This window comes from Carettochelys insculpta, chromosome 30 (assembly GCF_033958435.1).
Source record: "Carettochelys insculpta isolate YL-2023 chromosome 30, ASM3395843v1, whole genome shotgun sequence".
In the NCBI taxonomy this organism is placed as follows: domain Eukaryota; kingdom Metazoa; phylum Chordata; order Testudines; family Carettochelyidae; genus Carettochelys; species Carettochelys insculpta.
The window spans coordinates 1902801-1925856 of NC_134166.1; the positions used below are offsets into that span (position 1 = coordinate 1902801).

At 63.8% G+C, this 23056-nt stretch overlaps 1 protein-coding gene across 1 annotated transcript; it reads left to right on the forward strand.

The window, feature by feature from the left end:
- Window positions 1-5974: 5974 nt before the first annotated feature.
- On the forward strand, window positions 5975-16918 carry S100A16 (S100 calcium binding protein A16). Its single transcript, XM_074980838.1, has 3 exons — window positions 5975-6107; window positions 13486-13654; window positions 14891-16918. Exons 2-3 carry the CDS (start codon window positions 13502-13504, stop codon window positions 15062-15064), a joined length of 327 nt encoding a protein of 108 aa, XP_074836939.1. The 5' UTR covers window positions 5975-6107; window positions 13486-13501; the 3' UTR covers window positions 15065-16918.
- The last annotated feature ends 6138 nt before the right edge of the window (window positions 16919-23056 follow it).

A 23056-nucleotide genomic window follows, 5' to 3' on the forward strand; every position in this document is an offset into this window, starting at 1 on the left:
TTGATGACTTCTGGAGAGAGGCAGTGTGGGTGTTTGTACCACACCTGGCACAACCGAGGGGGCCACAGTCGGACAAGCCCACTTCCCTCGCAGACCTGCCCTGACAGCCCTGCCACGGCCCTCAGGAAATTGCCCTGGGCCTCTTGTGGTCACTTAAGTGTCTCCGAGCGTGGGGCCCCCTCCCCAGGCCCTGCCCCACCCACAGGCGGGGGTGACCCTGGTTCGGCCAGGAGAGCGGGAGGGTTATTAGTCAACTGGCACACGGTGCGGAACAGACTTGTCAGCACAGGAACCAGAAGCCTCAGCACCAACTGTCCTGGGGAGAGGGGCCCAGAAGGGTCCCTGAGCCGGGTCCTGGCCCCCTTCCTCCCTCTCCAGCCGGACCAGACTGCCCCACCCCCCAGCCCAGTTCCAGTTCAAACCAGCCCGGCCCCTCCCGCCTCGGTCCTGTTTCCCAGGGAAAAGGTGTGTGATGGAGTGGGGGATACCTGTGAGTGTGGCTCACAGAGAGTGTGGGGCCCCTGCTGAGGGTAACCCTGATGACCAGGTAACACCTTTGCACTGCAGACAAAGGAGGAGGTGGAGCCTGAGGGGTTTGAATTGGAACTGGGAGTTGGAAGCAGTTAGTCTGGGCTGGGAGAGAGAGACAAAGGAGGGGGCCAGGCCCCAGCTCTGGGGGCCCCTCGGGGCCTCCTCTCCCCAACATGGATTGGACTGGCTGTCTCTGCCTGCTGTACTGACTCCTCTGTACGATGCTGAGTCCTGTCGGCTAATAAACCTGCTGTTCTCCTGCTAAGTGAGAGACTCTCCTTCCTGCGGACAGGGTGCAGAGCTTGGGGGACCCCAGAACCCCATCACACTGGTGTCAGGAGTGGGATGTTCTGCACCCCGAGGATGGAGCATCCAGCAGTAAGTGACCGGGGCCCTGGAAGAAGGGGGGCCTGCGAGACCCAGGTGTGCTGAAGGGCAGTGAGGTGCAGCTCCCCAAGGCGGAGGGGCCTGCGGCCGAACCCAAGCAACTGCGGTCGTGGTTCTCGAGAGGAGGTGCCACACCCGAGCAGGGGTTACTCCTGGGAATCTGTTGGAGTCGGTCCCAGAAGGTGGAGGGGCTGAGGGCCCAACCCCCAGAAAACAAGTGACCCACAAGGAGGCCGACGCTGAATGAGTTCTTCCCAAGACAGTGTGCTCATGGTCCTTGATAGCGGGTGTCACACTGAAGAAGGGGTTCCTCTGAGAGTCTGTTGGAGTCGGTCCCAGAGGGCAGAGGGGCCTACGGCCTAACCCCAGGGAGCTTGTGACCCACAAGGAGCCTGGCACACTGAAGGGATTCTTCCAGGAATCGTGGGGTGCAGAGGGCATCAGCCTGAGAGCCTGCAACCACGCTGAGCAACTCCGCTGTGAAGTGGCAGCACCTGGAAACCGAATCGAGATTAAAGAAGCTGGACAAGGCAGCGTGGATGTGCAGTGGCAGAGCTGAGGGTTAAGGAGAATCCTGCAGAGGTGAGCCCGGATCGGGGCAGGGAACCCTGGACTGCCTGGAGCTCTGAACCGAGTGGCCTGCCGCAGCTCAAGGAGGGAAGGAGCGATTCCAACCCATCATCTACTAGTGGCCAAGACAGACCTGCGAAGAGTTTTCCAGGCCTGGGCCGAGGAAGGTGCCTGTGTGTCTGTGCAGGAAAGCAGCTTGTCCACTGGGAATGGCAAGTTGTCTGTGAGAGAAGCTGCTCCACCTTCTGTGTGTGTGTGGAGACCAGCCAGGGGGCTGGGACAAAGGAGAAAGTGTCTCCCATTGTCTGTCTGTGTTGAACAGCAGCAGCAGCCTGGGGAGAGAGCAGAGCCTGCGTTTGGAAAAGGTGCCAATGAGGAAACTAGCCCATTGTCTGAGGAAGATTCACCAGCCTGGGGTGGCTGGAGAAGGAACCACCAAAAAAAAAGCATTCCAGGTGTGTCTCTGAATCCAGCCATGGGGGCTGGAGCAGAGGGAATGGCTCTGGGATGGGCAGTGGTATCCCTGCTAAGGACACTGGTCCTTGGTGCAAGAAAAGTGCTTCTGCTTCTGGGGAAGTGAATCCTTTGCCTGAGCCTGTGGGGGCTCGAGATGGAGCCAAGGTCCCAGAGCTGGATATGAGGGCAGCTGAAGCCCAGATGGGAAGTGGGCCTACCTCTGTGTCTCTCAGGGGGGATGATGCTTTAACTTGGTCTAATCCAGTTAGGATCATCAGGGAATCCCAGAGACCAGACGATTCTGGTACTTGTTCTTTGCCTGATGCTGAGGTGTTACTGGGAGGGGGTGAGAGGACTCTGTCCTACCAGAGTCATCCTCTCACCAGGACACAAGAACAGATGGGCAATGGAGTTATGCTGAGTGATGAAGATAAAGGAGCTGGTAGCAGAAGGGAGGAAAGGGACCCTAACCTTCTGTCCGGTGGTACTGGCTGTCTGCCTGGAGGGGGATTACGTGGGAATCTGCCTGATGGGCCAGAAGTGATCCTGGGTGTAGGTGAAACCCAGTAGCTGGTTGTGGCTCAAGGGAGCAGTGCCCCTATGGAGCCAGACAGGGGTAAGTTGTTGTTTGGGGGAGCTCTTGAGGAAGAGAATTTCCCTGAAACTTTTCCTGACCCGTCTGTGGGGACTGCAGAAAATGGGAGTGAGGTGAAGGAGAATGAACAGGAAAGGTGCATGTCTGTAAGAGCCAGAGCAGCCCTTTGCCTGGGGAGAAGTTTGTTTCAGCTCCTGATGGCCAGGACCTGCCTGAGTGTGAAACCACTGGCTGTGCTCTGGAAGGGTCCAAAGCAGGCAGGGTAAAAGTTTCTCAGGAATTGGAAGCTGGTGCAAGTAAAGTGAAAACTATCAGGTAGTGTGAGCAGCCCTGTGAGAACCAAGTAAAACAGCTGCACAGTCAGTCTCTGTAGGATGCAGGAGAGGTTCAGCAATTCCCCATCTCCAGATGCTAGAAACACTTATATTCTCACACTGGACTCCAATTCTGATTCCACTGGGAGGCAGAAGTTGGAGGTAAAAGGACAAAGGAGCTGTGGGCCTGGTGGGCCAGTAAGGGATAAACAGGGATTCCTCCATGTGGATTCTGCGTCTGGGACTCACAAAACAACTCTCAGAAAGCAGTTTGGTTTGCAAATTTCCAGGCTGGCTGGGAGGGGCCGTCTCCCTGAGATCATCAATGGCCCAGCTCTTGTTAGAAGGGAGGGCACAGCCAGAGAGATCAAATTTCCACCCCAGGGGGCAAGAGAGAAGATTAGAACTTGATGGTGCTAAAAAAGGCCTCAGCCATTTTTCCCCAAAATACCAGATTCTCAAGGAGGTTACACAAAAGTTGTGGTCTACCAAAGAGCAACGTAAATGTACAGTTGCAATGGGTTTGTTCTGTTACTCACGCTGACTGCTGTAACCAAGGGGTGCTGCTACCAAAAGCTGTAGAATTGTATCATGTACTAAATGTTTGGAAAGAGCCATTTAACATGATGACATTGATGTAGAAACATGAGTTGTATGTTGAAGGAGTCTGTAACTCTGAAATGTCACCATTGTTCCCTGTAACTAGTCTTGCAACCTCTCACGTGAGGAGGAACATTCCAAACCTATTGTGTGGCATGGAAGGGGAAACTGAGGCACACAGCCATTGTGGTGGTCTGGCTGAATGCCAAGGGTGGAAGCATTTGTACCTTCCGTTACTGGACTGTAACTGAATTCCAAACATTGGCTGGAGCAGCTGTATGGACTGGTGGTCAGATGGGGCAGGACCCAGATCACAAAACACCTGTTTAATCTGTTGGTGCTGCAGCATCTGTATGGGCTCTGCCCGCCCGACTTGAGAACGTGGCTGATGGACCGGGGCCGAAGCAGCGAGACCAACCAACCCAAGGGAACTAAAGGGATTTGCCCGGCTGCATCACATGAAAAGGGCCAAGACCAAGCTCCTGACTTGGAGCCTCCCCCAGCAGGATTATGACATGGAGGTGGTGCACATCAAGGGGAGCACTGAGGGTGCAGCCGATGCCCAATCACGAGGGGAGGGCCCCAAACTTCCCCAGGTCACTGGCTGAGTGACCCCGCTCAGTTCGGTCTGGAAGGGGGGAGAGATGTGATGGAGTGGGGGATACCTGTGTGTGTGGCTCACAGAGAGTGTGGGGCCCCTGCTGAGGGTAACCCTGACGACCAGGTAACACCTTTGTACTGCAGACAAAGGAGGAGGTGGAGCCTGAGGGGTTTGAATTGGAACTGGGAGTTGGAAGCAGTTAGTCTGGGCTGGGAGAGAGAGACAAAGGAGGGGGCTAGGCCCCAGCTCTGGGGGCCCCTCGGGGCCTCCTCTCCCCAACATGGATTGGACTGGCTGTCTCTGCCTGCTGTACTGACTCCTCTGTACGATGCTGAGTCCTGTCGGCTAATAAACCTGCTGTTCTCCTGCTAAGTGAGAGACTCTCCTTCCTGCGGACAGGGTGCAGAGCTTGGGGGACCCCAGAACCCCATCACAAGGTGTCCCCGGGCTGCCTGGATTCCAAGGGCCATGGGGGCCATTGTCTTTGTGGGAGAAGTCATCACAGCGACACGCCCCTCACCACTATGCACCGATGCTGTGCCTGGGGAAACTGAGGCACCACCGGGGAATAAAATCCCCACACACCCCACTGGATCACAGCCAGGAGAAAGGGTCTCTCAGGGGCCAGCCAGCCGGCAGGAACGCTGCCTGCATGCACAGCCACTGCTCACGCCCGCCCTGCCGGCCTCGGCTCTGACTCTGCCATGGACTCAGGGGCAGCTGCCTGCCTGAAGGGTGGCAGGAGGCCCCCCGCCCTGTGGGGCACCAAGTCAGAGCACGAGCCACTTTTGTTCCTGTAAACCTTGTGTCACCAGAAAGCCCCCAGAACCGGCCAGACGCCGCACTACCAAACCTGGGTCCCCGCCAGGTGAACAGCCCCGTGCTCGGCCCCGAGCGGCCCCTGTGTTGCCACAGATTGGCCTCTGGGAAGAAAGTGGCCATCTCGCCTCTGCAGCGGCTCGCTGGTGAGTCCACAGCAGCTGTGCTAAGGACGCAACTTGCTCAGAGCCACTAATTACCAAGGCAAGTCTGTGAGGGCAGAAGCCAGTCGGGAGCACTCAACGGCGCCCAAGGTCTTCAGTTTTGGTTTTGCTAATGGCCAGCACTTAAAACCCACACTCGGTTTGTCTGGCCAAGCCGGTCCCAAGGAGCTGGGCTTCAGCTGGGACCGGTTCAGGCCCCAGCCCCAGCCCTGGCTGCCTTCGGATCTCGGTTACGCAGCTGCCGACTCAGAGGGATCGCCCGGGTGCCCTGGTTTCAGGCGAGTGAAGGTGGCCCACAGCGCCCACGTGTTGGCACTTAGCCGGGTTAGAGTGGACTCCGGCCTGAGCCAGCTGCAGTCAGGGGCCCTACCCTCACTGCCCCCTGCTCCTGAGAGATGAAGGTGACCCCCCCTTTCTGAGTTTGGGATTGGCCTTCCTCTGGCGGCCCGGGGCCCAGAGCACCAGGCCAACGGCTGCGCCATGGGCTCCTGCTTGCTGAATTGATGAGAATGGAAGTTGGCTGTTGGCCTAACAGTGGTGGGAACTTGTCTTCTCTTCTGCGGTCGCTGGAGTCTGGGGGCTCTGAGCTGTCTGCCGTGTCACCAGCCCAGCTGCATGGGTGACATCTGTCCCTCTGGTGCGGGGCCCCACTATGGGAGAAACGCACCTGGCCACCTGCCTTCCCACAAGGAGAATTACGCCAGGCCAGTGCTGCGTGGTGAGCTGGCTTTTCCGGCCCGGCATGAGCCACGCTCTGTGTCCCCGTGGGAAGGGGCCTGGCTTGCTCAGCAGGGCACAGGCCTGTGTTTTGCAACTGTCTGGATTCCAGAAGCCGTTTCCGAGGCGAGTCCCCGAGGCGGGGCAGGAGCGCCCCAGGAACATCAGCAGCTGCCAAAAGGGGCTGTGTCGCTTTAAAAGCCTTGTGTTACGTGCACAGGGCAGAGCCAGCGTGGGAGGCACATTCTTCAGCCTGCTGTGCAAAGCTGAGAGCAGCCGGAAGGGCAGAGCCAGACCCCGGGCGAGTACCGCTCTTGGCAGACGCGAGGGAGGGCAGGCAGTGGTCACACCAGGTAAGCAGGGCCAGCAGCCGGGACTGGGACCAGCCAGGGGCTTTTCCCAGCTCCTGGCACATCCCTTGGGAATGCAGGAGTCCCAGCCTGGCAGTGACTCGTCCCGTCGACAGCAGCGGGATGTGCCGGCACAGGGCTCGATGGGAACGGCCACAGGGCCCTGCTCAAGAGCGGAACTTGTGCATCCACCAAGGGGAGCTGAGATCCCGATGCCAAGAGCAGAGAGCAGGGCCCAGTGTGCCTGGCTGTTCTCGGAGGCCGGTGCGGCTGTGCCCGTGGGGAGAGCAGAGAGGGGCAGACAGGGGGAAGGTGAGAACTGGAGGGAGCAGGAACCGGACGGAGTGAAGGTACAGGAGGCTGGGCTGGGGCACAGAGCCCCCAGTGCTGCGTGAGGCTGGAGTGCAGCAGTGGGGACAAGGGGGATGGTCTGCAGAGGGCCAACTCCGGGGAAGCTGGGGGATCCCTTGATCTGGTGACAGTGGGTTGGCCAAGTGCCCGGTGAGTGTCTCCTGATTAACAGCTTCTCTTTCTCATCCCCGGCCGGGGCTGAGCTGGCACTGGGAGGGCTGCGAGTCCAGGGGGCCCTTGCAGGAAAGTGAACCATAACCGCATTGCTCCCAGCGTGTCTGTAACCCGCACACCCAGGGGTGGTTACCTGTCCTGCGTAGCAGCACCTAGACCATGTCACAGAAATAGTAAGTGTCCTCTAGGGCCTGAGCTGAGAGCCAGCTGGCCTATGCGCTGCAGCGACGTCCTGGCTTTGAGTCTGCCTGGAGGCAGTTATTTTGCAGCAGCCGAGAGCTCTACAACCCCCACCCCAGAGCGTGGGAGCCAGGGATCCCTTCTCCCCCTACCCCCATGGTACAGCCCAGGGGATGGAGGCGCCTGCGTGAGAGCCAGGCAGGGCTCCAGGACGGGGTCTCAACCTGCCTGCCCCTCAGAAGCAATGAGGGGCAGTGGGGCCTGGCAGCCTGCTCTGGGCCAGAGGCAGGGGGCTGAGTACAAGGGAGCCCCTGGAGATCACCTTGGTTCTCTCCTGTCACTTCCCTCCCGTGGGTATTGGCGTCGCCAGCCCATCTCTGCCCTCTGCCTCGTGCCCTTTAGTCACCACAACTGGGGGCCCCGGGACCAGCCCAGACGTGTCCTGCGTCTCTTGGGCGCTGCGGGCTGGGCCATGGCCCTGTGCCGCGCAGGGTCCCAAGGGCATGGGAGTGGGAAGAAGGGCGGTGGCGCCGAAGGAAGCTGGGCACGGCTGGGAGAGGGTGAGCGAAGCGCTGGGGACCCGCCCGCCTTGCCCTGTGGAGTGGCAGGTCCCAGCTCGCTTATCTGATCTGCTTCACGCCGCCCGCGGAGTTCACACGGATGCTGGCGGCCCCGGCCCCGCCGGCCCACGCGGCTCTCCTGCCCCGGCAGACAGGCCACTGGGCCAGGCTGGTGCCCCATGCGTCCCCGGCAGCTGTAGGCGGCCACAGAAACCTGGCCCCGGTCCCCTGCTCTGCCCAGGGCCAGGCCAGCTGGGTGCAACAGGCCAGCGGTGGGCGGCAGGAGAGTCGGGGCTGCCCAGCGGGTGAGCAGAGCACCCGCAGCTGGCAGTGTCTTCCACTCGGTGGTGGACGTTGCGTGTTCTGCCGGAGCAGCTCCCTGTGGGCTTCCCCAAGGCAGCGCTGAGAGACGGCTGTTTGGGGGCCCCTGGAGCTCTGCTCCAGCATTGCTGGCTTGGCTGTGGGCTGGCCCACCCAGCTGGCTTCCTCTGGCAGAGCCCCAGCGTGCAGCCAAAGGGCCTGGCCGCCCCGCCATTGCGCATGGGCTCCTGGCCTGCAGCCCCCTAACAGTCACCAATCTGGCGGCAGAGACTCCCCAGCCAGATGGGGCCTGGAGGACTGACAGCCGCTGAGCCAGCCCAGGGCCGCAGGGCCGCATGGCCAGGTCTGCTTTGGCTGCAGACCAGCGGAGACTTCCCAGGCCAGACCGGAGCTGTGGGGGAGGAGAGGCCTGGAGCAGGACAAGCAGCAGACCCATGATGAGGGGCCAGGTGCACTGTGGGTGTAAACTGGCACCCGGCCTGGATTGGAGCCAGGGCGCTGGGGGTCTCTAGCTTCCCCCAAAGGAGGCAGATTTATCCCAGCACAGGATCGGGCCCCTGGTGTGTGGCGCAAGCAGAGGGGAAGACAAGCGCTGAGCCCAAGGCACGGACAGAAATGACCGGACGGCCCAGTGTCCTGTCCCTGACAGCGGCCAAGGCCGGGTGCCCCAGGCGGAGCGACCGCCCCCCGTCCCAGCTCCTGGCCCAGGCGGCAGGATGCTCGGCACTAGCAGGCGCAGGCTCTGGGTGGAGCACCTCGCCCGGGGAGCAGACCTGGCACAGGCTGGGCGCTGGTGGGAGTCTCCCATGCTCCCGGGTGGCTCTGCCCACAGCAGGGCTTGTCCCCGGCTTCTCCCGCAAAGCCGGGACGTCAGCACCGGAGTGGGGGCAGCCGGCCCGCTAGCTGGAGGGGGTTTCCTCCGAGGCTGGGGCGAGATGTCCCACACTGTGCCGGCGTGGGCCCCCCAGCCCTGCCCCCAAGGCAGAGCCCACCCAAAGCCCAGAACTGGCCACCTGTGCCAGGCCCGGCCTGCTGGGCGTGGGGCTGGGGGCACAGCTTCCTCTCTGTCACCCACGGTGTCGGAGCAGGACAGGGTACAGCCCCCCCTGCGCTCCCACGACGGGCGGGACAGGGTGCTGCCGGCACCCGTGTGCCCGAGGAAGGACCCCTCGGACCAGCCCAGAGGGCGCAGGAGCCAAGTTCTGACAGGAGGGCCCCGGCCCTCGCACAGCCCCACTGGGGCCTGGGGAATCACGGGGGGGCCCTGTGCCACTTCACTAGCACCTCCCCATCCCCAATTCACCGGCGCCAGGTCTGTGGTGTGATGACTTCCAGAATGGGGCCAAGGATGTGGGCCAGATCCTCAGAAGGGCTCACTGTGAAATGGCCACACCCCTTAACTGGAAGGTGCGTGCCCAGCGAGCGGGCTGTGCGGTACATAGCGAGCGGGCTGTGGTGGTACATAGCGAGCAGGCTGTGCGGTACATAGCGAGCGGGCTGTGGTGGTACATAGCGAGCGGGCTGTGCAGTGTCTAGCGAGCGGGCTGTGCTGGTACATAGCGAGCGGGCTGTGCAGTGTCTAGCGAGCAGGCTGTGGTGGTACATAGCGAGCAGGCTGTGCGGTACATAGCGAGCGGGCTGTGCAGTACATAGCGAGCGGGCTGTGGTGGTACATAGCGAGTGGGCTGTGCAGTGTCTAGCGAGCGGGCTGTGCTGGTACATAGCGAGCGGGCTGTGCAGTGTCTAGCGAGCAGGCTGTGGTGGTACATAGCGAGCGGGCTGTGAGGTACATAGCGAGCGGGCTGTGGTGGTACATAGCGAGCGGGCTGTGCAGTGTCTAGCGAGCAGGCTGTGGTGGTACATAGCGAGCGGGCTGTGGTGGTACATAGCGAGCAGGCTGTGCGGTACATAGCGAGCGGGCTGTGCGGTACATAGCGAGCAGGCTGTGCGGTACATAGCGAGCGGGCTGTGGTGGTACATAGCGAGCAGGCTGTGCGGTACATAGCGAGCGGGCTGTGGTGGTACATAGCGAGCGGGCTGTGCGGTACATAGCGAGCGGGCTGTGCTGGTACATAGCGAGCGGGCTGTGCAGTGTCTAGCGAGCGGGCTGTGGTGGTACATAGCGAGCGGGCTGTGCGGTACATAGCGAGCGGGCTGTGGTGGTACATAGCGAGCGGGCTGTGCGGTACATAGCGAGCGGGCTGTGGTGGTACATAGCGAGCGGGCTGTGCGGTACATAGCGAGCGGGCTGTGCAGTGTCTAGCGAGCAGGCTGTGGCATCCTGCAGGCAGGAAAGTCAAACAATGGGACGTGCTCCCCTCCCGTCCTGCTGTGACATCCTGCGCTGGCTGTGGACGCTGCGGGCGGCTTGAGTGCGGCAGAGGGCGCGGGGCCCCAGGAGCTCCCCAGGGAGGGGCAGAGCGGAGCTCTCCTGGGGCTGCCCGGCGGCAGGGAAAGAACCTCTGGGCCTGGCCCTTCGTGCTGCTGCGGACAGAGGCCATGCTGCCTGGCCAGCACCCGCCCCCCCCCCCCCCCCACTGAGCTGCCTGGCCAGCGCCTCCCCCTCACTGCCCTAAGCTGCCTGGCCAACCTCCCTGTCCCCACTCCCGGCTGGGCAGGGTCTGGGCTGGTTGACACAGCTCAGCCTGGTGTAGGGCTGGGTGTGGGGTGCTCCTGCCCCTCGGCAAACCGGTGTCTAGGGAGGGGCCGGCTCTCCGCTCCTCACCAGCGCGCTGGGGCGGCTCTGCTGGCTGCAGTGGGGCTGGGCCCTTTCCACCAGGGCTGTGATCCCCGGGCAGCTCCCTCTCACCCCGTGCTGGCAGGTTGCCTCATCCCCCGCGCTGCGGGCCAGTCCGGGTGCCCCCCGGTAATTACCGCCCAGTGGGTCTCCTCCTCCGCCCACCACCCTCCCAGGACCAGCCGCATTCCTCTCTCAGGCAGGGGGCTGCCAGGCATTGCTGCAAGGGCTGGAGCAGGCGCCGGTGCGACGCCGGGGGAGCCAGGCAGCTGCAGGTGTTGGGAGCTGTACGTGCACCACTCCCAGGAGCTGGGCCGGGGGCAGCCCAAGGAGGGGCTGGGCTGCAGGGAGATCAGATCATACATCCAGTCTCCATCGTCAGGCCAGACGGGAGTGGTTCGGCAGTGGGGGGGCCCTGCCCGGATCCCAGCACCGACTGCTGGGCCCCAAGGGACAGTCACTATGTGATGGGGTTCAGGGGTCCCCAGGCACTGCACCCCGTCCGCAGGCAGGAGTGTGATGGGGTTCAGGGGTCCCCAGGCACTGCACCCCGTCCGCAGGCAGGAGCGACTCACTCAGCAGGTAGAACAGGAAGTTCATTAGGCGACAGAGGCCCAGCTCAGCACAGAGGGGTCAGTACAGCCGGCAGAGACAGTCGTTCCACCCCGTCCTGGGGAGAGGAGCCCGAGGGGTGACCCTCTGGGGAGGAGCTTTTCCCCAGCCAGGCTGGCTCCTTCCAGCTCCCTCTCCCCCCAGCTTCCAGCTGCCTCTGATTCAAACCCAGCTCAGCTCCGCCCTGCTCTGTGGTCAGGGCAGAGGTGTTACCTGCCAGCCTACGTTACAGCCCAGGGGTCATCCTTAGGGCCTGGGAGCTGCTCCGCCTGTCACACCCACGTCCAGCCTGAGTCTCACCCACCCACCCCTGACTCCATCACATGCTAACAGCCCTCCGGCGGGCCCCATCCAGTCCAGAGAAACCCCTGTCCTGCCAACCGGCAGCCTCGAGGCTTGAGCTTGGCCGGCAGACCCTGAGATTAACTTCCCCCGCCCCGCCCAGCATTCGGGGGCTTTGCTTCACCTTCTGGCGTGGGCAGGGCGCTCTTGGCAGCCTCTGTAACATGGGAGGTTTTCCTGGCCACCGCCCAAACCAGGGTCAATAGCTCAAACAGGGCTACAGCCAGCCCCAGGCTGGGGTCTCCACTGTGGGGCACCGAACCCGTCACCCAGAGCCCTGCTGTTGCCGCTCCAGCCAGCCAGTCACACCAGCAAATTCCCTCACACACGCCGGCTTCCCCGTGCCACCCCCAGCCCCACACCGAGGAAACCAGTTGCACCAAAGCCACCCCGGTTCTCCCAGCCACGGCCCCAGGTCCGCCTGTACCTCGGCCCTGACCCCGGCAAGCCGCTGGGCCTGGGCTGCAGCATCCGACGCCGACGGGTCAGTGATAGAAAGAGGAAAGAAAAGGCTGAGACTAAACTCATTAAGGCACTCCCGTTACACACCCGGCACAGGGGGCTTGGCGCTGCCTTGCCGCAGATGGAACCGCTGCCACCCCAAAAGCCTCTGGAGCACGTCCTTTGCGGGGGTCAGCGACCCTTCCGGCCCAGCTCCCGCAGGGAGGAGCTGCCGGGAGACAGGGCAGGAGCTCTCGGGGCCCCTTATCCCCAGGCCCAGTGTGGGAGCGGGCGGAGATGGAGCCAGTCACGCGGGCAGGTCACTTGTCCAAGCCCTTTCAGGCCATCAGCCAGCGCCTGCCTGCCGGGCAGCACCCGAGAGCCGCACTCCTCAGCTGGGGATTGGCGCCTGCCGAGGCCCTTAGTGTGTCAAGTGCGGCTTCAACTGCGGGAACCGCCCCCCCGCGAGGTGCCCCTCCCCCGCCCCGCTGAGGTCCCCCAGCCACGGCCATCTCACTACAAGCCCAGAGCTGGTACGCACAACACCACATGTAGAAACGACGCACCCACATGAGCAGTTGAAGTAGGTGCAGGGCCTCACCAGCTGTCAGTGGACACCTCCCTTGGCCCACATGGTGCAAATCTAGGCCAGTGGTTGCAACAATGGTTTGCATGTTCATCTAAAAACCCAGTAACATCACAAGCGCAGGGCTCCAGGGCTGTGGGGCTGCGGAACTCCAGGGCTGTGGGGATCCAGGGCTGTGGGGCTCCGGGGCTGCGGGGCTCCAGAGCTGCGGGGCTGTGGGGCTCCGGGGCTGAGCTCTCTCCCCTCAGGGGAACCAGGCAGGCTGGGAAAGGGGACAGCCCCCTTGGCTCTGGCTGCCCTGGTCAGGGGCTGTGTTGACACCGACTAGCCCTGCTGCAGGCTGCTTGGGGACAAGGGACAGGGGTGTTCTGGGCAGGGGAAGGAACCTCTTGGCCTCACTGCTCTCTGGGGAGCCGTCCGGGGCTGGCTGGCACAGAGAGACACCACGGCGCCCCCCATTTGAGCCCCCGCCTGGTGCAGTGCCTGCCCCTGCTCCCGCTCCTGCCAAGCCTCTCCCGCACCCCCATCTCCTCCTCTAGCCTCCCTGCCGACCTCCGCACTGGCCCCCTTCCGAAGCCCTTGCAGTCCGTATTCCCCTGTAACGACTGGGTCACAGACTTGGCTGGTCCTGCTCTCAGAGGACCAGCTGCTGCTACCAGGCCTGAGGACTCTGGTGCCTGTTTGGGCCACTGCCCGTGTGTGAGTGTGAGCACAGGAGCCGTGCCTAGGCTCAGTTCTGGGGCACACCTCCAGGGCACATACCCTATGTACGGCCCTTAGTACAAGCCCTGCGACAGTCAGGCTCTATTGCTGGCAGTATACTGGGGGATATTGACCAGGGATGGCACAGGGGAACAAAGGTGGCCCACAGCTGGTGAACTCTCTGGGGGACACCCTGGAAATGAGAGCCCTGCCTGCTCTGTGGGGTGCCCCACTGAAGTGGGGTCCCTGGCAGGCCCTGCAGCACCCAGCTGTTCCCAGCAGGCAGGCCAGAATGGGGCTAACGCCTGGCTGCCCTGGGGTGGGGGAAAGAGACGCCACCGCACAGCTCAGGCAGCGGCTCCATTACTGTTGCAGGGACCAAAGGGCGGAGATGACGGCCAACTCGACGGAGCTGGAGTGGGCCCTGCAGGTGCTGGTGAAGAACTATGACAAGTACGCCAGCGGCTGCTGCCGGAAGCCGCGGCGCATCAGCAAGAAGGATTTCCGCAAGATGCTGAGCTGCGAGCTCAACCACATGCTGACGGTGAGAGGGTGGATGCTAGGGTGTGAGCCCTCATGTGCAAGTGTGAGCCCACGGGCAGCGCCCAGGCACACCATGGGGAACCCTAGTGTGCCAGCGTGAACCCACGGGCAGCATCATGGGATCACTAGTGTGAGTGTGAACCTACGAGCAGTGCCTGGCTGCACCATGGGAATCGCTAGTGTGAGTGTGAGCCCACAGGCAGTGCCCGGCTGCACCATGGGAATCACTAGTGTGAGTGTGAGCCCACAGGCAGTGCCCGGCTGCACCATGGGAATCACTAGTGTGAGTGTGAGCCCACAGGCAGTGCCTGGCTGCACCATGAGAATCACTAGTGTGAGTTTGTGAGCCCACAGGCAGCGCCCGGCTGCACCATGGGAATCGCTAGTGTGAGTGTGAGCCCACAGGCAGTGCCCAGCTGCACCATGGGATCACTAGTGTGAGTGTGAACCCACGAGCAGTGCCCGGCTGCACCATGGGAATCACCAGTGTGAGTGTGAGTCCACAGGCAGTGCCCGGCTGCACCATGGGAATCACTAGTGTGAGTGTGAGCCCACAGGCAGTGCCCGGCTGCACCATGGGAATCACCAGTGTGAGTGTGAGTCCACAGGCAGTGCCCGGCTGCACCATGGGAATCACCAGTGTGAGTGTGAGCCCACAGGCAGTGCCCAGCTGCACCATGGGATCACTAGTGTGAGTGTGAACCCACGAGCAGTGCCCGGCTGCACCATGGGAATCACCAGTGTGAGTGTGAGTCCACAGGCAGCGCCCGGCTGCATCATGGGAATCCCTAGTGAGTGTGAGTCCACAGGCAGTGCCCGGCTGCACCATGGGAATCACTAGTGTGAGTGTGAGCCCACAGGCAGTGCCCGGCTGCACCATGGGAATCACCAGTGTGAGTGTGAGTCCACAGGCAGTGCCCGGCTGCACCATGGGAATCACCAGTGTGAGTGTGAGCCCACAGGCAGTGCCCGGCTGCACCATGGGATCACTAGTGTGAGTTTGTGAGCCCAGAGGCAGTGCCCGGCTGCACCATGGGATCACTAGTGTGAGTGTGAACCCACGAGCAGTGCCTGGCTGCACCATGGGAATCACCAGTGTGAGTGTGAGCCCACAGGCAGTGCCCGGCTGCACCATGGGATCACTAGCGTGTGTCGGAGCCCACGGGCTCACCACGGGATGGAGAAGCCAGGCCCGAGTGTCCCGGCCAGCCCCCAAACAGCTCCACTCTCTTCCCAGGACACCGGGAACAAGCGGGCAGCCGACAAGCTCATCTGCGACCTGGACGCGAACAAGGACGGACACATCTCCTTCGACGAGTACTGGACCCTGATTGGCGGCATCGCCAGCCCCATCGCCTGCCTCATCCGCCAGCAGGAGCACTGCGGCGGCAGCACCAAGTTCATCAAGTAGCGCAGCCCCAGGGAGCCAGCAGGCCCTGCCCTGGAGCTCCCCGCTCAGGCTGCCCCCTTTGCTACCCCCCTCAGCCACGCGTGGTTCCCTGCCCCAACAGTGCTCTTGGCTGGCTCCTCCTAAGGAGAGCGGTTCCCCTGCCGGCCCCCGCTGGCCACCAGCCCCGCCCCCCGCGCCAGCGCTGTCCTGGCTAACACCCCCTCACCTGTCTGCTGGGCCAGCCTCCAGGCAGCTGAGATACTTACCCTGAGCTGCCCTCCTGGCCTTGCTAGCCAGCTGTTTGCTGGCCCATGACAGATCCACGGCCTTCTGGCCCCTCAGTCCTGAGCTACCAGGTGCTACCAGTCACAGAGCCATATCTAACATGAGAGACTCGCCTGTGGTTAGCTGCAGTATAGGGATGATGTGACACACGCTGCCCTAGGTCTGAGCTGCCAAGAAAGCTGAGCTGCACTGTCCTAGCAAGAGAAGAGGCAGCACACACGTCAGTCACAGCCCGATGGCTGCTTTGCCGGGCCTCCCTCTGGCCCTGTATTGCTCTTTGCAGCACAGCCACCAACTGCCCCAGGGGTGGCTCTGGTGCTGGGCTAACTCCCTGGGGCGAGAACCCAACTGCCTGTGCAGGGCTCACAGTGCTGGTGTGCCAGGCCCCTGCCGGGCACGACTCCCCCGGCCCCCATTCTTCTCTTGCTCCTGGGAGTCTGAGCCAGTTGTGCCCCTTCCTGGGCTGTAGCTGAGCCTTGTCTGACGCGCTGACCTAGCAAGCGCTGGTGGGAGGGAGGGAGGGAGGGTAAAAACCCCCTGCCCGTGTTGAGGCCCTGAGCTTCAAGCTGCTGTGAGCTGGCAGCCCCATGGGCTTGGTGGGGGCCTCAGCCCAGGCTGGGGCATGCATGAGGCAGCCCCTTCCCGATGCTCCTGCTTGTCCCCATTGTGCCAAACGCCCTCAGCGCTCTCCCTCTGCCCTAGGCAGGTGCCAAGGCATTGCCCCATCTATGACTTGAATGCTTCCCCTTCTCAGGCCTCGGGGTTCCAACCCCCCCACCGGCACGCAGAGCAATGTAATGGTCCGAGCTGATGAGTGGTCTCCCCTTCCCCTTTGCTCACTGGCCCCGGGGCCCACCTGCTCTCCCCCCACCCCCGCCGGGACTGGCACAAGAGGCAGACTGTGAATAGCAAATCAATAAAGTGTGGTGCGGGATCACCTCTGGGTCCTTGGCGCTGGGCTCTTTCCCCTCCAGGCGGGTGAGGAGCTCCCAGCATCCTGGGGCTCATTAGTGGAGCCCGCCGGGTCAGAGAACAGCACCCTGAGCTGGGGCCACGGTGTGCCAGAGCAAACAGCACCGGACACCCAGACACAGCTGCAGCACGAGACCCCGTGGTCCCTGGGGGACATGCAGCCTGCTCGGGACCTAGGCCAGGCCAGAGGATTCCCCAGGGCAGAGCTGTTAAAACCCTGCCCATCTGGAGCTATACTTGGCCAGGGCTGGCAACCACCAGCTGGTTAGCAGCACGCCCACAGCCACTCGAAGTGTGCAGGGTGGGTTTCTGTTGGTGGGGCACATCCACACAGGCCTTGGTGCATGTAGCAAAATTTATTCTGTCCCTGGGTGGAAAAAATGAGGGGGATGCAGGTGGCGAATCCGCCTGAACCTCTGCAAATTGTAACAGCCTCCCTGATACAAGCACACCTCTTGTTTCCTCCCTGGCTTCACCTGGCATTCACTTCCAGCCATGGGGTCAGGCTAGGCCTTCCTGAGCGAGACCAAGGAGTCACGGTGACACAGCTGCTCACTTGACAGGGCTTGGTATACACGTCACCTGGCCCCTTCTTGGCATTAAACACACTGAGCTCTACGAGTCTGCCTCCTCATTGAACTCCCTACTCACACCATTGCCCTTTGACACACAGTTCTCATGCCCTGCAGCAGGAGGTGGTGTGCGTGCAAATACACAAACACACACAATATAGCCAAGGCATTAGAAAGTTACCCCCATTTTACAGATGGGAACACTGAGGCAACATGGGGCATGCTTTCCTCAGCATCACACAGTGAGTGGAGCAGAGCTGGGTATGGAACCCAGGAGTCCTGACTCCCAGCCCTCTGCTCTAACTACTAGACACCAGCCCCTTTCCAGGGCTGGGCACAGAGCCCTTGTACCCTGGCTCCCATTCCGTCTAGCTATTAGTCTGTCCTGCTGTTCCCTGTAAGCTGAGCACTTGGGCGGCCACCCGGGGCAGCCAGGTGCTGCCTCGCTGGTGAGTAGCACGCCCACAGCCAGCAGTCTGCGTCTCTATGGGTGGTGCACATTGGCACAGGCCTTGGTGCACAGAACAAAATTTATTGTCCATGGCTGGGAAAATTTACAGGGAACCCTGTTCTGTTCCCCTCCCCATACCCGCCATGGTCCCCAGCAGTCCTTGCTCCCAGCCCCCTCCGCTAACCCACTCACCCCCTGCCCTCCCAGCACTGGGAGGGGAACTCAGGAGTCCTGGCTCCCAGCCTCTCTCCAACACTGGATCCTCAGGGTGCAGCATATTCCTGGCTCCCACCAGCGCAGGGGCTGGGTAGGATCTGAGCAGGCATTACATGTTCTGCCCTCCAGGGAAGGATGTGGGGGCTCAGCACACGTGGGGACCCCAAGAGATGAGAGGTCAACACCAGGCCAGGGAGACCCGGGGCCCAAGTAACTCCTGCTGTGAGAGACAGGCCTGGTGTGGGAGCCACCTATTGGCCTGGCCTGTGGGGCTGACCAGGGAGCTGGAGACGGGGCCTGGGCACTGGCCCCAGTCCTGCTCTGGATGCTGGCAGCCCTGGCCATGTTCAGGCCCTGATGTTCCTCTAACCCGACTGCCCAAGCTGCCCAGCAGGTCCTGGCGGCAGAGCAGAGCCTGGCAGGGCCATGCTTAACATAGAGGAGGTTGGTCTCCTCTGCCCGCCAGCCTGCAGTGCCTGGTGTGTCACCCACCTCCTGGCCTGGATTCAGCTCTCCCAGCTGTACTGCAGCTCTGCACCCAGGCAGTGCTCTGCAGGCAGGACTCAGCCCCTGGCAGCCTCGTGAAGCCTGCTGGGCTGTCGCAGGACAGCATGTCCCCCAGGACCCCTGGGAACTGAACCCGCTTCTAAAAGCCAGGGCCCCGTCGTGTGAGCTAATGGAGAATCTCCAGCTGTTGTTTGCACTGTAGGGGCTCAGGCACATGGACCAACAGTTCTGATTGCATCCAGCAGAAGGCAGCAGTCTCCCCCACCCCCCCACACACACTCTCTGTCTCTCTCTCTCTCACACACACACACACACTTCAAATCGAGCTCCTGCCATGCTCTCCTGCCACCAGGAGGTGTCAGCAAACCCTAGCGGCAGCCCTGAGCTGGGCTGGCCCCTTCCCATCACAGGAAAGGCTTGTGGGGGGCAGCAGCTGCCCCCTAGTCCTGGGGCACTGACCCCTCACCTTGGGCCCATGAGGCCAGTCGCAGTCCACAGAGAGACACTCGGGCCCGGGTTAACAGGGAAGGCTGAGCTGGGGCAGTCTGGATTGGGGGATGCCAGCGGGGGGGTCCTTGCAAAGTAGACCAGGTGTGAGCATTTTCGCAATCTCCCCCAGTAGGGTCACCCCCTTTTTTCCCAGGCGGGGAAACTGAGACACACAGGAGTGGCAGAGCTGAGACTGCCGCTGGGGCCTGGCAGACGCTCCTGTCTGGGTACAGGCCACCCCAACGATATTCCTGCTGAGACTGGGGGTGGGGCTGAGCCCTCCAGGTTGTGAGGGGCCAAGACCCAGAGAACAAGGTCCCCCGTGGCTGCAGAAGGAGGGGCGTGGGGGGCAGGCGATATCTCAGGAGGGGACTGGTGGAATCTTGTTCCCGCTCACCTGAGGAGCAAGCAACAGGGAGCCCCCCCAAGCCCCCGCCCTGCTGCCCAGCACCCCCTGCTGGGCCCCCCCCCACTCTGCAGCCCAGCGCCCCCTGCTGAGCCCCCCACCCTGCCGCCCAGCGCCCCCTGCTGGGCCCCCCCCACTCTGCAGCCCAGTGCCCCCTCCTGAGCACCCCACCCTGCCGCCCAGCGCCCCCTGCTGCCCCCCCCCACTCTGCAGCCCAGCGCCCCCTGCTGAGCCCCCCACCCTGCCGCCCAGCGCCCCCTGCTGGCCCCCCCCACTCTGCAGCCCAGTGCCCCCTCCTGAGCACCCCACTCTGCAGCCCAGCGCCCCCCGCTGGGCTGTGACACCACCTGCCCGGCAGCGCCAGCCGTCTGCGGCGCGGCCCCCGAGGTCTGTGCAGGGCAGGCGGCAGTGGGTCCTTCTCCCCACGCGCCTTCCCTGTGCTGGGCCGGGGGGGCAGGTTCGGCCCCCGGGGCTCGGGGCGGCGAGTTCAGCTCCCGCGGCGCTGCTGTTCCAGGGATGGCCCCGGGGCTGCGGCTCCTTTTCTCCGTGCGCGGCGGGAATGCGCGCCGGGGGCTGGCCTGGGACACCGGCTCCGGGCCGTGTGCCAACGAACGGGGCGGGCCCCGGATCTGTCCCGGGTGGGCGCCGTCCAGGCCTGGGGAGGGCGGGGCGGAGCGACTCGCGGGGACGGGGGCAGATGCCGCAGCCGCGGGGGCCCAGGGCGGGGCCGGTGACTCAGCCTCCGCTCCGGGGCTTCCCGGAACTGAGCCGCGTGCAACGGGGAACTCCCGCCGGGAGCCGAGGCCGGAGCCCCGGTGTGTGTGGGGGGGACGCACGTGGGGGGGGGGGCTGTAGCAGTGGCCGGAGCCCCGGTGTGTGCGCGGGGCTGTAGGAGGGCGCACAGGGATCCCCGGAGCCAGCGAGGCGCTGCGGTGCGAAGTGACGGGCCCGGGGCGGGCGCTACTCGGCGATTCTTCCGCCTCCTGGCCCAGCTCTGCAGTGCTGAGTTTTACACGCACTGCTGCAGGGCCGCGGTGGGCGTCCGGGCCGGCGTGCGGCGGACGCTGCGGGCAGGGCGGAGGGAGGCAGAACGGAGTGAGCGGGGCTGCGATGCGCCAGGGTCCAAAAAGCAGCTCTGCCAGCGGCGCCAGAGCCCTGCACAGGCACGAGCGGGGCTTTGCTGGAAAAGCCACCGGAAAGATGGCAGCCCCGCTGAGCCACCCCCCGCGCCTCTGCTGAGCCACCCCCCCGCACCCCCTGCTGGGCCCCCCGCGCCCCCGCTGAGCCCCCCCCGCGCCTCTGCTGGGCCCCCCCCGCACCCCCTGTTGAGCCCCGTCTGCTCCCCCTACACCCAGCACCCCCTCTGAGCCCCCCGCCCTGCACGTACCCCCGTCTTCCAGCCCAGCGCAGGACCAGTTTCAGGCCCTGGGTCCAGCCCCGCCCGCTGCTGGCCTGGGGCCAGGGTGGTCCCAAGTGCCCTGATGGGGATTTTCCAGTGGGGAGGGTGGAGGTGGGGGCTAGGGCAGATCACAGGCTTCCTGGGCTAGAGCCAGGGCCTGAGCTGCCCCCTAGATGCCCCTTGGCATCACAGGCATAACCCAGCCCCCAGCTGTCCCCCGCCCTGGCCACGTGCCCCCAGGACAGTCCTGGCCCTGAGCTGAGCACAGGCACTGTGGGGAGCTGGGGACGGGTTTCCCCTGCAGACCACGGGCCCTGTCCCCTCCCAAGCCTGAACGCCCCCGGGCAGAGCAGAGCCGAGCCGAGCGGCCCCTCCCCGCAGGAGCCCAGCCAGCTGCCCCCCACTAGCCCGTTCACTCCTCGTTTGCCCGCCCGCCCGCAGCCCCAGTGCCCCATGGGCGTCTCTGGCTCTGGCACAGGGCCACTTGGGGCGGGGGGGGTGTGCAGCTGGCAGGGCGGAGAGCGGGGGGGGCTGGGCACGGCTCCTCTCCGGGCAGCTGGGCCAGGGTGGCTGAGTCACAGCCCTGGAATCCGACTGGGAAACCACAAGGCGCGGCCCGCGGCTGCCGCTCAGTGAGCGGAGCTGCCTGTGCCGCACAGCCTGGCTCTGGCCAGCACTGCACAGGGGGCGCAGCACACTGCGTGGAGCAGCGGGGAGACGGCACTGCACTGGGGAAGGGCACAGCCCACTGCACTGGGGAGGGGGCCAGCACACTGCATGGGGGGCACAGCACATTGCACAGGGAGGGGGGAGACTTCACACTGCACGGGGGGCATAGAACACTGCACAGCGGCACAGAACGCTGCACGGGGGAGGGGCACAGCACACTGCGTGGAGCAGCGGGGAGATAGCACTGCACTGGGGAAGGCACAGCCCACTGCACTGGGGAGGGGGCCAGCACACTGCATGGGGGGCACAGCACATTGCACAGGGAGGGGGGAGACTTCACACTGCACGGGGGGCATAGAACACTGCACAGCGGCACAGAACGCTGCACGGGGGAGGGGCACAGCACACTGCGTGGAGCAGCGGGGAGATAGCACTGCACTGGGGAAGGCACAGCACACTGCACTGGGGAGGGGGCCAGCACACTGCATGGGGGGCACAGCACATTGCACAGGGAGGGGGGAGACTTCACACTGCACGGGGGGCATAGAACACTGCACAGCGGCACAGAACGCTGCACGGGGGAGGGGCACAGCACACTGCGTGGAGCAGGGGGGAGATAGCACTGCACTGGGGAAGGGCACAGCCCACTGCACTGGGGAGGGGGCCAGCACACTGCATGGGGGGCACAGCACATTGCACAGGGAGGGGGGAGACTTCACACTGCACGGGGGGCATAGAACACTGCACAGCGGCACAGAACGCTGCACGGGGGAGGGGCACAGCACACTGCGTGGAGCAGCGGGGAGATAGCACTGCACTGGGGAAGGCACAGCACACTGCACTGGGGAGGGGGCCAGCACACTGCATGGGGGGCACAGCACATTGCACAGGGAGGGGGGAGACTTCACACTGCACGGGGGGCATAGAACACTGCACAGCGGCACAGAACGCTGCACGGGGGAGGGGCACAGCACACTGCGTGGAGCAGCGGGGAGACGGCACTGCACTGGGGAAGGGCACAGCCCACTGCACTGGGGAGGGGGCCAGCACACTGCATGGGGGGCATAGAACATTGCACAGTGGCACAGAACGCTGCACGGTGAAGGGGCACAGCACACGGCACGGGAGGCACAGAACGCTGCACTGGGGTACCACACACTGCACTGGGGGGATTGGGGATCCAGTACACTGGCTGGGGAAGGGGACAGCACACCGCAGTGGGGGAAAGCAGAAGACAGCAGTGGGGTGCGGGGAGGCAAGGAGCCAGTGCATGCCGAGGGGCGGGGATCCAGCGTGATTGGTGGGTGTGATTCAGCCTGGATGGGGGCAGCCTTGGTGGGTGCAGGGATCTGGCAGGCATGGAGGAGCTGGGGGGGGGCAGTGGGTAGGGGCAGGAACCAGATGGGAGGGGGGCCCTGACCCATGGGGCAGTTCGGCCTGTGCCCAAGAGGCTTTGAGACCAGGCTGGGGGTGTGGCGGGGGGGTGGCCATGGGGATGGCGGTGGTGATGCCTCAAGATCTCGTTCAGCCGCACCAGGCCAGGCCCCTGTGCAGGGTCCTACTACTGATACACCAGGTAGGGGGAGGGGCACATTTCCCTACTGATCTCTCCCCTGTTCTCCTGGGGCAGGGGGCCCTGCACCACTCAGCACCCCCGAGGTTGTGCTATGGGTGGGTTCTCTGCGTGCGCCCCTCGGGCTCTTTGTGCCTTGTGGGTCCTGGGTGTGTCACAGCCAGCGGGGGCGGGGGGGCATGCTGGGCATGGCTGACCCTGGTTGGCTGCAGGGGAACGGGGCCTGCTTGAGCCCGCCTGAAGTGGTGCAAACACACACACACGCTCCTTCTCACCCAGCAGCAAAGAACAGAGCCCCCCCGGGGGTGGCTGGCTAGCCCTGCCTGCGCCAGGCCCCGCTGGTGCCCAGACAAGCCCGTTCTGTCCATCAGCCCGAGCGCCCTGCCAGGTGCTGGCTGTGCCCTGGGCCTGCGAGGGCCTGGCATGGGGGAGGCAGTGTCTCCCCAAATCTTGCTGGGTTTGTGTGAAGGCCCA